Source organism: Crassostrea angulata, chromosome 3 (assembly GCF_025612915.1).
Source record: "Crassostrea angulata isolate pt1a10 chromosome 3, ASM2561291v2, whole genome shotgun sequence".
NCBI lineage: Eukaryota > Metazoa > Mollusca > Bivalvia > Ostreida > Ostreidae > Magallana > Magallana angulata.
In genome coordinates, this window is record NC_069113.1 from 42,922,190 (window position 1) to 42,936,079 (window position 13,890).

At 31.6% G+C, this 13,890-nt stretch overlaps 1 protein-coding gene across 1 annotated transcript in view; it reads left to right on the forward strand.

Moving 5' to 3' along the window:
* LOC128178317 (solute carrier family 22 member 16-like) overlaps positions 1–13,890 on the forward strand; it is a 30,974-nt gene that overhangs the window by 3,529 nt on the left and 13,555 nt on the right. The window contains exons 2-6 of the mRNA XM_052845429.1: positions 549–688; positions 2,503–2,600; positions 7,232–7,431; positions 9,834–10,064; positions 10,158–10,178. Of these exons, the coding sequence (XP_052701389.1) occupies positions 621–688; positions 2,503–2,600; positions 7,232–7,431; positions 9,834–10,064; positions 10,158–10,178 (618 nt within the window). The 5' untranslated portion in view covers positions 549–620. The remainder of the gene's footprint in view (positions 1–548; positions 689–2,502; positions 2,601–7,231; positions 7,432–9,833; positions 10,065–10,157; positions 10,179–13,890) is intronic.

Here is a 13,890-nt window from a genome sequence, read left to right on the forward strand (position 1 = left end):
TCCGCTCGAAATTTCACAGGAACTGAACAAATCTCGGTGAAGTCTCGTGAACTTTCATTCGAGCACCTCTGAATTTATTACATACTTAGCAACGATAAAGAAAACATTCCGAACACATTTGCAGGGGTGAATATATATTTGTTTTAATCCAAACTGATGACTCTCTTGTATTAATGATAATCCAACAACAATTATTACTTACATTGTATCGTAATAGGTAGTATGTTACAACTAGTTGCGATGACCCCCTCCTCACTTTTTCACCATTCAAATATGGTGGAATGCTGATCTATTTTTAAATCAGGATTACACACGTGCACTGCATTGTGAACATCCCTTTTACTTGAAAACTCTTGCTCGCTGTTTTCATCAATTGTGAATGTGAATGCTGACACCTTAAACATGCAACGGTTAATATTTTTTGTGAAATATCATGATATCGCATGATCCCATTGTCTGCACTGTTTCGGAGAATTTAACTTTTAAACCTTAGATATGCCTGACGTCATGACACCAGGCAATAAATCTCATTTCAGTTCTTATACAAGATACTACTTATTGCTATCAGCCTTGCTGAGAAATTTCAACAATAGAAGATTGTCAGGAGTAGCGCTCTTGTAATGATGGAAATGGATCACAAAAATGAGGACAGAGTAGATGAGAAAAGAGATTTGGATGAAGACTACGTGTAAGTACAAGTTAGTCTTAGAAATGAAAGCTTTAATATTTCTTTAATTATACTTCAAATATTTTTGATGCAAGACCAGTCTGACCCGTTGAATTATTATGATACCGATCGAACCTTTCAGAATGTATTAAATTAATTCCAACCGATTCAACTATTTTTTTCATTATAGAACAGCTAAACGTTATGTACTTCATTCATATTACCAATTAAATTGGATTATAATTTGAGAAATGTTTTTTAGTAAAAAATATATTTTGAGATAGATTTCTTCCCAATGTTTAAGATAGTTTCATTTCCCGATCCTGCGTGTACAACGTCTGAAGGTTTGATTTTCCCTTGTAACTTAGGAAAGGTTATGATTGATATATCGTGCATTTTTGGGTGTTGAGGGCTTCAGGCCACAATGGGGGTCCAATTTTTACATGAAAATAAGTAGAGAAATTTTTGAAAACTTCGCTCAAACCATTTGACTAGAAAAGATGAAACTTGAGTGAAAGCATCCTCAGGTTAGGTAGATTGTATTCTGTTAAAGCTATGATCCCTAGGAATATTGTGACGCCACAATTGGGGTCCAATTTCAATAAGAATGTATAGAATAAAATCGTTTTCTATTTGATTTCATTTGCCAAAAGAAGCTGTGAAAACCATTAAGATTCAAATTCGTCAAAATCTTTAGGAGAAGGGCGGGGGGCTATTAGTGGGTCTAATAGCAGAGAAAAATTCAACAATTGAAACGGTTAAATGTATGGTTTTATTTGTAAGCAAGCATTATGACAATGTGAAATTCTTTAATATTGTGAAGACTTCGCCCCTGGACAATTCCTTGGCATCACAAGGGGTTCAAAGTTTGATTTATAGATTTGAATCATTCATAACGAGATATCTATCTATCTATCTATCTATCTATCTATCTATCTATCTATCTATCTATCTATCTATCTATCTATCTATCTATCAACAGTTGTTTAAGACTTTTTTAGAACTGCATTGCTCAAGATATGATATGAATTTAAAAAAAACCCCTGTTACAAAATGAGCTTAATAATAAACATTAGAATATCCAGAGGGACATCTTGAATTTTTTTTATATAGAATAATAATGTTACACGATATGTACAAATTTTTTGTAGATGATCTTGGAATTTTTAAGAAATACTTGTTATTCATAGGTAAAGTTGTTCTATATATATTTACAAAGTTTTTATTGCAAATGTATTGTGTCAGAAAACTTGACTCAAATTTGAAAGTCTTGTCGGTTCATTTTACTTTCAATTTGGCAATTTTCAAGATTTTTGCAGTAAGCTATTTGTCATATCGGACTTGCAACTAGGCGAATTAGGCTTTATATTCAACCAGTATTGTATATTTCTATAGGAATTTTCATAAATTGAATGAGCTTTTACAGGATATAGTTCTATTATGTCCCGAGATGATTTTTTAAATCTTTATTTATGTGCTCATTTTTGCCGGTATAGTCCTATTTTTTTTGATAATCTAATGACTGAATGGGGAGGTGTTAAAAGTAAATTAAATTTGAAGTGTGAATGACTGCTTGTGACTGGAATTTTCATCACCATCTTCAAAAAATACAATCAATCTGATCTTTCTATGTTAACAATTTCCTTTCAATTTGTCAGCAAAGTTACACCTACAAATTCACGTACAGGTGAGGTTTTCTGAATATTTCTACTGTCATTTCCATACCATTAAAGCGTTCAATCGAGGACAATATTTACAAAGATAATTATATTTAGAAAACATTTACTGAGCTCAAAACATAATATTTTAAATTTACTTAATCGTTCTTTCTTTAGGTACGGTCGATGGGGTCCATACCAAACTCTCCAAGCTGCGTTTATGCTTTTCCACCTCTGGTCACTATCTTTCCAAATGTTAATGGGTGTTTTTATCGGTATGAGATTCTTAAATATGATGTTTCTCCATTTTCAGAGTTGAAACATGCACGTGTAAATTGAATTACAATCAATACCCAATAAATGATCGTTTCTGAGCTTCTAAAATAACTGCTCTATATGTACCGAGAATTGAAATAATGTATTTTTTATTATTATTTATTTCTTATTCTAAGATCAGACATTCAGAACAGACATTCAGTCAAAAACACTTCTGAAAAAAAAACCCCAGTTTAAGTAACAAAAGAGAAATAGAAAAAAATAATCATAATGAAAATAAATTAGATGTCAGCATCAAAAATACCTTTCCAACTGTCCCATAAATTTTCAAAATATTATAATTTACAAGTTTGTATTGCAGCATATCTTTCAATATTGTATTTAAGTTTAAAATGACAAATGAAGCCAATCAAGCATGGGATCTTATCTATACTACTTATTAAAAATAATAGACTCGAGTTTTTGGGCTTTAATACCGAGAAGTCGGAAGAGTATTGTCTTTTGTTTAATACATTTTAAACATCATTGGCACTTGAAGATTACCAATTTGTTTTTATTTTTTCACAACCGAGCTTCGCTAATTAATAATCAACGAAAAATCCGGAAATCATCTGGATTTTACAATCTTGCGCATACGCATTAAATTCACGCTAAATCACGGGAGGCTCTGTAGTTAATATGTTTCCACAATACACATTTGCATGGATAAACCCAGAAACGATAATACAAATACATGTAAATTTTCATTGAAAATTTGTCATATATTCTGTTCATTAAAGGAAATACGGGAGATAGCTAGTAAAAACGTTGGTGAAAAATGTTGAATTCTTCATTACTATGAAAGAAAATTTTTAGATGAAAGATATTTACAGCCTCAAAATGTTTTTTATGAATAATTCAACTGTTATTTTCAATGCAGCTTCATTAATTTTGTCAAAAATCGTTTCGGAGCGATTCTGCAATTTTTGTCATATTACGGGTATATGGGAAGCATTTTAACTGTGGTGAAGGCCTGTCCCGAAAAACAGTTAGATTATTCAAATAAGCAGAGTACAGTGAAATTAATAGCATTATTGTATGCTGAAAGCTTGGTTATGTAAATGTCAACAATACGGTGTGTTGATGTATCTATATCGTAAATGTCCGATATAATATGCAATGTCAACCCGTGTACGCACGGGTCCAAGTCTAGTTTTACATAAGACAACAATATATATATTGTGTCATATAAAGAATTATAAAATTAATGACTTTGTTATGAAACGACAATGGAAGTTGACCAAGTATAATATTAGACATAAAATCCAACTCTTTCAGAGGTCTTTCTGTCAATACTGTGGTTTCATTAATTTTCGTGGGTATCAATTTTCGTGGATTTTCTGAAAACCACAATTTCAAGGATACATAATTTCGTGGCCAATGATCCTATCTATACAAAATGTTAGTTGAAATTGAACTTCAATGAACATTTAATTTCGTGGATCAACTTAATAACGAAATCCACGAAAATTGGTATTCAACGAATATTGATGAAACCACAGTATATAAACTAAATTCACTGCACAGGGTATGTATTTTCTCACAAGAAATAAAAACATATATTATCGTTTCAACAGTATTTTACAGACCCCACATCTGTCAGTAGTTTTGATGTTGGTTTTTTAAGGTAGTAGCCAACTTGAAGCCATTCTACAGAAGAAATTTTGGTAGTTTTAAAACAAATCTTAAAAATGTCATATGCAGTAAGATCTTTAACATTGTAATCAGTTATATTTGTTTTTCATTTGGTTACAGCCAGGGATGGGGAAATGGTAATTTGTAATGGTAATGGAGTGTAATTAATTACAAATTTTGATGTAATTAAACTGGCCAAATTTTTATTTACATGTTACGGTAATTTAATTAATTACTTTAAAATAGGCATGTAATTCCAAATACTTTTCAATTACTTTAAATTACACACTGATGTACATATAAATATGAAACTGTTTACTACCCATTGTTCCCCACACTATCGATGGTACAAGGACAAGTTAGGAAGAGTAGTGAAAATCATTGAACTATTATCATAGGCATTATACTAAATATTATTCAAAATGAATTTCTTCAGTGATTCAATATTTAATCATTAGTTTTCCCATATTAAATTAAGTATATGTATTTGATGATTTGCTTGATCTATTTTCTAAAAAATAAAAAAAACTTATTATTATTCTTATTGGAACAATTAGTGTGTCAATTATCATTAAATTAATTGAACAAAAATAACTGTTAATTTACAAACAAAATCAGTGTTATCTAAATTATATAAACTATCAAGTCAATGTTTTGTAATTGATAGCATAAAATACATAGAGTTAAAATGCATGGCTTCAAATGGGTTTTAAGTTTTTGATGCCAAACATGTCCACAGTGTGTGTTCCCTTATTGCAAACATTTGATAATAAGGTATAAAACAACAGGTGTTAATTGTGTTTTGATAACAATCATAGTCTGCCCTATACCTGATATTACCCTGTATTTTTGCATTGTATTTATAAAGAAAAAATAGTGGATATAAATGCAAAAGAGAAAATTTTCAGAAAAAGTTTTGCATGCAAGTAATACTTTAGTTAACATGATAGGTGTAGGTTAGGGGATATTACTTTTAATGTTTATTGAATATCAAGGTGGTACATGTATAGGACACCTCCATATTGTGACTACCTGCGTTTTGAAATAAACATTAAAGCCACATATGTATTTTTTTCTTTCCAAAAATTGTTACCTATCAGAGTAGTTAGCAAATTCTAAAAGAGTGCAAGTATTTTGATTATGACGAGATTTTGTTCACATTATAGACATACCTCCATCAATGATTATATGTTGTGGCTACCGGTACAACATGGTTTTAGTAAATTTTGATGAAAATGTAATTTGTAATTTAATTAATTACATCTGCAAAGTTATTGTAATTTAATCAATTACATTTGAAAACTCTTGTAATGGTAATGGTAATTTAATTGAAGGATTTAAGCAAGTAATTGTAAATTAATTACTTTCTATTGTAACTGACCCCATCCCTGGTTACAGCAATTGGAACAACCGCATTTTCATTCAAAAATTGCAAATAATTTTTGTGCACTTTTCATGGGATATAACTTTGAAAAAAAATGGTATACATAGATTAGGGTTTCTTTCAACTAAAGTTCTGTCAATATTAGACATTTTGAAAAACTTTAAAAATTGCTGTTTTACACTATTGTATTGCCTTAAATATATCATTGAAATTCTTTTTACATTTAAATTCATCAATACCTGAAAAATTACAATTTTCATCATAAAAATCTTGTAAAACCTTTACACCTGTCTTTTCTGAAAACCTTATGTATTCTTAATTTTTATAAACTCAATTTAAAAATATTCCATTTGGAACATTTCTATTTTGTTATATATTACACTAGACTTTGACCCGTGCGTGCACAGGTTGACATTACATATCAGACATTTACGAAATGGGTACATCGACACACCGTATTATTGACATTTGCATAACAAAGCTATAAGCATACAATAATGCTATTAATTTCACTTTCCTTAGTTTGAATAATCTAACTGTGTCTCGGGAAAGGCCCTCACCCCAGTTAGAATGCCACCCATATACCCGTAATGTAGCAGAGAATCGCAAAATCTCTCCGGAACGATTTTGGAGAAAGCTTATGAAGTTGCCTTGAAAAAAAGTCAAATTCATCATATTAGACCTTTTTGAAACTAAATACCTTTCGTCTAAAAGTTTTATCCATATAATGGAAGAATTCAACACTTTTTCACCAACGTAAACATATTTTATTTGCTACAGAGACATTACACGGAACGCATTCTATCGTAAAACTTGGTCCGTAGGACATAATTCATTTTTACGATAAAACATATTCTATCTTCACTCTTCTAAGAAATATAATGTGAATTTTTTGCATGTAATCAAATTTTTTTTGTCATCACGATAACAAAAGTAAGTACATGTACTTAGTTGAAATGTATATTTGTTATTTTATACTTTCTGTCATAAGAAATCATTATTATATATTACTTGAAAATTTAACCCGTAATTGTATTATCATTTCTGAGTTTATTCGTGCAGATATGATGTTGTGGAAACATAAACTAAAGATCCCGTTAGGTGAATGTATTGCGCAAGTAAAATCCAAAAAATCCGGATGATTTCTGGGATTTTTTGAGTAATTTTCGTTGATTATTGATTAGCGAAGCTTAACTGAGAAAAAATAAAAAAACAAATTGGTAATCTTCAAGTACCAATGATGTTTGAAATATATAAAACAAAAGACAGTATTCTTCCGATTTATCGGTATTAAAGACCAAAAATTCGGGTCTATTATTTTAATATAGTAGTATAGATATTCCTTGTGTCTCGTTTATTATCGATGTCATATAATTTTCAACCAGTATACTTAAACAAACTATGTAATAAATAAAAAATTACATTAATGTATTTTTCTATCAGTAGGTCTTGTTTATGTGTCCATTTTCGTCTTTCGTTTGATCATTCTTTTTTATCCCAGGCTTTGACTAAACAATTATTTTAGCTGTACTTGCATATATTTTTTTTTAATTTTTTTTTTAATTATTCAAGCGTTCAGACCAAGATTCGAGTGTGCACCATCTGCCAATGTTAATCATTCGCTGTACAATGAGTCTAATTATGTCATCCACGAAAATTGCCAAATCAAATTATACCACAACGACACCAATGGATTAGAGCTCAAGTCCGTCCAGGGCTGTACACATGGATATAAATATGTGTTGGATAAAGAGAGTACTATTGTTACTGAGGTAAATGTAAATTTTTTTTTGACTGATCAACTGAAAAAATAATTTTAATTAGTTTTTAATTCGTAAACCCTGACAAAATTCAGTCAAATTAAAATATTACACAGTGACAGAAATGACCTTCACGGTAGTACACTAAAGGTGATAAAATGAAAATGGATATTCGTTAGACAAGACATACTGCTATTGATGTAGTGGATAAAAACAGAACTACTGTGTCTTTTAATATTTTTTTAAAATTTGAAATTTCCATTACCATTTGATATAATATCCATGATTGCAGCGTCCAAAATGAACGCGATTCAATTCAGCTAATATTGATACATTTTATAAACGTCATCTTTTTAAACTCATTAACAATACTAAGGTTTGTTTGAGTAATAACGACATATAATCGTTTACAAAGTAAAATATTTATTTTGTTAGGTTGAATACAATCTGTTACCTGTAAGAGTCAAATCTTTTATAAAAAATGAATAAAGAAACCGTCGTTCATGAAAATTATTGGGAAGAAAAGTTTATCATTTATTAAATTAAAGAAAGGAGACAAGTTAAACTATTAACTTTATTATTTTAATGAAACGCAACATTTAAGTTGGAAACTAAATGTGTCGTAACGTCGCAAATGCCCCTGCAGGTTACTAAAATTTCAAATGCCAAATTTTAAGTATAACAATTGTTTGATTGAAAGCAGAATACGTTTTAAATCCTTGAAAATTACTCATTTCAAGATTAAGAGGTATTACTCTAATAAAAATCATCGTATTGGAACCAAGTTCAAACTTGACCTGTATTTTCTAATAAAATTAATCTTTTATGAAATATCAACTTAACATATACATCACTTAAAAAAATGAAAGAGCGGAAACTTAGAATTTTCCATTTTTATCTAAGTTCAAGATGAAGGGAATTTCCATTCTAATCGTTCCATTTAAACCTTGTTACCTGTTTGGAACCTACCCTCTGTGTTCTGGGCTTGGACAAACTACCCATTTGGGCCAAATGGATCTGTATTTCTGGTTGCTTTGGTATCTGCTACACGAGCAAGTGAAATACATGCCTTGTCTATCAGGGAATCAAGTATAGAAAAGAAAGTGCTGGTATTAGACTTCTTCCTAATTTACAGTCCTTGGCCGTAACTCAACGACTGGGTAAGGCATGGAATCCAATTTTTATTCCCAAATTTGATAGATTTGCAACAGACTCCAATGATCTGTTACTCTGCCCATGCTGATGTCTAAAGACGTGCAGAAAGAAAACAAAGAAATCAAAATGATCAAGTGACATCAAAAGAATTTTAATAGGCCAGTAGCTATAGGATAGATGGATTGTTTGCCTTAAAAATATGTACAAGAGTATCAACAGGGCTAAACTTGGTAGAAGTTAGAGCACATGCTACTAGAATTTTATTTGCTCTATTCCCGCCTTCTTAAGCAACGAATTCTGTAAGTTGCTAAATGTTCGATGCAGTTAAGTATAGATAATGAAATAGACTGAGAATTTTCGTAAACAAATCCCCTGTTTACAAGATATCTATAATTACCTGCAAATCCTTACCTACCTCCCTACGTTTAAGTGTACCCTATTATAAACTGGGGTACTCGGATGTCGGGGTTAAGGGAAGATAACTCGTTATATATTGCTGAATGTTCGGTGCAGGTAAGTATAGATATTTTATAAACAGTTTCATCTAAGAAAACACTCCATCACCTTTATATATTCATCCCTTCAAAACTGAGAATTTTTAATTTTTTTCAAAGTCCAAAAGGCACAACTTTGTCAAAATTTATTGGATCGGAACGGAACCATATTCAAACTCAACCTGTTTATTCATATGATACAACCACCTACGAATTTCAGTTTATTATGTGCAACGTTTGTTGAGATAATGATCGGAAAAGACGTAATGACAGAAGGACGGACGGATGATATGTTGGAAAGACGAACGGAGAACCAATATTTGCCCCGGGGACATAAATAGAGTAAGACAATACTAGAAACAATATTAAGGCATAATGCATTAATCACTGTTAAATGTGACAAAGATGTTGCGGTACAGCCGAGAACACACTGAAGATATACCACCAAAGAATCTAATATTGCATTTATCGGTTTCTCATATGACAAGAATGACTTAATAATGTATACTTAGAACCACAATTACATGAACACGTCGAATAAGAAACACTTAAGCACGATATAAAACTTATATATTTCACGTCTGCGTCTATTTGCAGTAATTCATTAACATCATTAAAGTTCGAGTAAAAAAAAAATGTTTTCTCGAACAAAAATTTATATGTTTTTTCATTCTTTGAGAAAAAGAAATAATCTAAGCCCTTGATCAGAAAGGGCAGTTTTCGGGTAAAATAACTAAACATAGGACCATTTTTGTCCTCTTGCAGTTTGATCTGATATGTGATAAATCCAGTCTGGCGGAACTCCTTCAGACCCTGGTTATGGCTGGTCAGATGGTGGGGGCAACTTGCGCCTCTTCTCTTAGTGATAGAATGGGCAGGAAAATTGTACATCTTTGGTCCAACCTTTTGACCTTCATCTTTGGATTTGGTGTCGGTTTTGCTCCAAATTATACGACACTGGCTTTGATAAAATTCATGTTAGGCGTTTTTCAACAGGTATCTTGATTTTAATAATTGCTTAAGTTAAATTGATTGTTAGACACTAAGTGAATAAGTGTTACTTCTGAAATTGATTTGTTTTAATTTTAGGGAATGATGATGTCCAGTTCAGTATTTGGAATAGAACTTTTCCCACAAAAGACCCGCTACATATATGAGCTCATTGGGTCTTTTTTCTGGACAACAGGCTTAGTCATCTTGTCAGCCTTAGCATACCTGCTTCGAGATTACTCTTGGAGATACTTGCAGATTACTTTAAGTTGTTTTTCACTTCTAAGTTTAATTCAGTATTGGCAAGTATAGTTAATAATTACATTTACGACTAGTGTAAAATATTTACAGTATCGAAGGAAAAAAATTCGATATATTTTAACAAAATAAATTATAAAATAACAGTTGCATGTTTTTAAAGATAAAAATTAATTTTAAGGTTTTAAGCCAAGGTGAGCTATTCTGATGACCTGATGTCCGTCTGTCTATTCGTACTATTTTGACAATAACCACCTTTTCTGAAGAAAAAAAAACACCTCGCAAGATCTAACCAAACATGATATGTTAACATTTTGACCATATGCAACAAGTTGCTGACGTATAATGTTTTTGACTCGTCTTCAGTAAACAAGTCAAATTTTTTTGTCCTTGCAACTTCTCTTAAACCACTACCTAAAATTTTTAACATGTCGATAGGTATTATTATCAAAACCTAAAATAATAGGCTTTAATGCTAATATCTACTCGGCTGATTGTATTCAGCGCGTTGGCGCGCCCATCTCATATCTTTTGTTCCAAGTAAAACCTTCCCATAGAAAAACACTCAAATGACTTAATTCGATTTTTAGGTCACCTAAGTAAGCTCAGGTGACTTATTGCTATCCGTTTTTGTCCGTCGTCGTGCGCCGTCCGTCGTGCGTTAACAATTTTACATTTTTAACTTCTTCTTAAAGGGGTATGGTCACGATTTTGCTAAAATTTTATTTTTCTGTTTTCATTATTTACAATGCTTTAAAAATGCATTTCTTATAATCAAATAAAATTTGGGTGCCAGTCGATGAGTTTTAAGCAAGATACAGTGCATGCAATTCTTCGTCAAGGTTCGTGCCCTGTTTTTGTTAACATAGGTTCAATATACCAGTAAAAAATATTTTTGAAGCTGATTTGTCTATTTTCTTATTTATTTTAAGCATAAATAAACACTTCCTAACGGTAAACACATTCAGTTGAGGTCTAAATTTGGAATTTTCACTTCAACATTCAAAATGTAAACAAAAGCTTTGTTAACATAGCGAAGAATTATAAACTCTGTAACTAGCTTTTAACTAAACAAATGACACTCAAATTTTGGTTACCATTTTTGGTGTGAGGCATCTCTATGGTGAGAGGAATCTAAATTGTGAAATTCATGGCTCTACCATCCACGGGGCACCACAGGTGGGGCCAAATTTGCAAAAAAGAACAAATTTTCAAAGATCTTCTCTACTCCAATACATGTGAGGAAAAAACTGGTTGCATGGTTATAATGTCTGTGAAGCCCTCTACCAAAATTTTAAAATTCATGTGACAGGGGTTCAGGCTCTAGGGTGGGGCCAAAATGCCCATTTAATTAAAATGTATTAAATCTTAAGAAAATCTTCTTTTCTACTCCCATATATATTTGTTAAAAACTTAATGATGGATTATGATTTCCATAAAACCATCTACCAATTCAAAATTGTGAAATTCATGGCCCATTGCTTAGGGATTCAGGCTCTAGGGTGGGGCCAATATGGCCGTATAGTAAAAATGTAATAAATCTTCACAGGATGAATGACCATCTTTAAGTCCTCCTTAAAGATAGCTTAAAGGTGTTTAAAGGTAGCTTAAAGACGATCTTTAAGCTACCTTTAAGCTATATGTATTGCTTAAAGGTGGCTTAAAGAAAGCGTAAAGATGGCTTAAAGGCAGCTTAAAGACTATCTTTAAGCCACCTTTAAGCCACCTTTAAGGACAACTTATAGGTCCTTAATGTCCAAACTTCTTTAAGCCACCTTTAAGCCACCTTTAAGCTACCTTTAAGCCACCTTTAAGCCATTAAAAAAAATTTAATTCAATATTGTGCTAAATTTCCAACAAAATGTATTCACTTTATGAAAGAAAAGGTATTAAAACGGTTTTTGTTCTAGAAAGAAAAATGAAAAAAAAAACACAAAAAAAAACAAAAAAGCGGCCACGGTGAGAATTGAACCCGGGACCCTTAGTTTACTAGCATCACCACACATCCTCTGCGCCACGGCAACTTACATGTTTATAAGCGTTTTAATATCCTATATATCAGTGGATATTGAATCACTGTATTGAATGTGTTTACTTGAAAAGATTTTGACAAACCATTCAGTTTGTAACAATCAATTATATCTAATTTATAAATTACATGCATGCATGTATTTAGAATGAAATACGGAACTTGGTCTTCAGTGAACAAAAATATATTATACCTAAATGGAAACCGTTAGGTTCACTATAGTAGGCTTTCTTAGTTAATAAATTTAAACAGAGTAGATATACGTAATTCATCTAATTTATAGCTATAAAAATGTAAGAAAGAAAATGAAATCATTTCTTTTATTAAATGCATTGATACTATTAGGGTATTTGTTCAATTTCCCGCAATTTCCCGGTTTTCATGATCGCGGCGCCGTTCTAATATGTTTAAATATTTACATGTAATTGTATGTACATGATTTTTAAACTATCAATTCTATAAATTACCAATTACCGGTGAAGTATTTACTGCATGTGGCAATTGCAAATGACTTGTACATACAATTGTATGATGTGCCAGGCCGGGTATATTTGACATATTTACCCTTATACATATATTTAAATAATCAACCCCTATTTATGATCACCGGTACATTAATTAATTAGCCTCAAGATTTTACTCTTACATACATGTATCGTTAATTTGTAGACGTAACATATTTGAAACCCAGAGCTAGGAAATAATACTTTGAAAATGAATTACAAATGTAAATTAACTTTTATTCACTAGACTTATCGTATACTCGTACATACTAAGATTCAACGCCTTTAGAAACCCTGACGTGCACCTGGGCACACGACACACCTGTTGTGTATATCTTGTATATTCTGTGTTAGTTCCAGGGGTTTTCTTAAGTTGGACAAACAATAGACTTTAATTAGATATACACAAACATGCACCTGGGCACACGACACAACTGTTGTGTATATCTTGTATATTCTGTGTTAGTTCCAGGGGTTTTCTTAAGTTGGACAAATAATAGACTCTAATTAGATATACACAAACGAACAAAACTATGTCTAGACAAACAAAGCAGTAATATCCTGCCCGATATAACAAAGGCAGTTGAGAGTCTTTTCATCTTTAACATGTATCTAGCAGATCTAGAGTTAGAAATAATGAAAATTGAAAAAAAAAATACAAACCTTAAACCGATTAACAAATTAAATCATGCATTTTTGGTTCATTATCTTTATTTTGGTTAGTAACCAGATGAACAGAGAGAGAGAGAGAGAGAGAGAGAGAGAGAGAGAGAGAGAGAGAGTTTTTTCACCGATTAATTTATAATAGGAAACAAACATACTTTAATTAGTTTTATGCACATATTAAGATACAGAGACTGCGCTCACCCCTACAATAATTTTGAAACCCCCCAAAAAATATAAAGAATTTTATAACGGCAATCTGTGTCCATCGGAGCGGTGCTGATGATAGCGATCTGTGTTTAATGGAGCGACGATTAAAACCGCCTGGACCCCCCCCCCTTCCTTGGAAATTATATTATCACTCGGATGACCCCCTCCC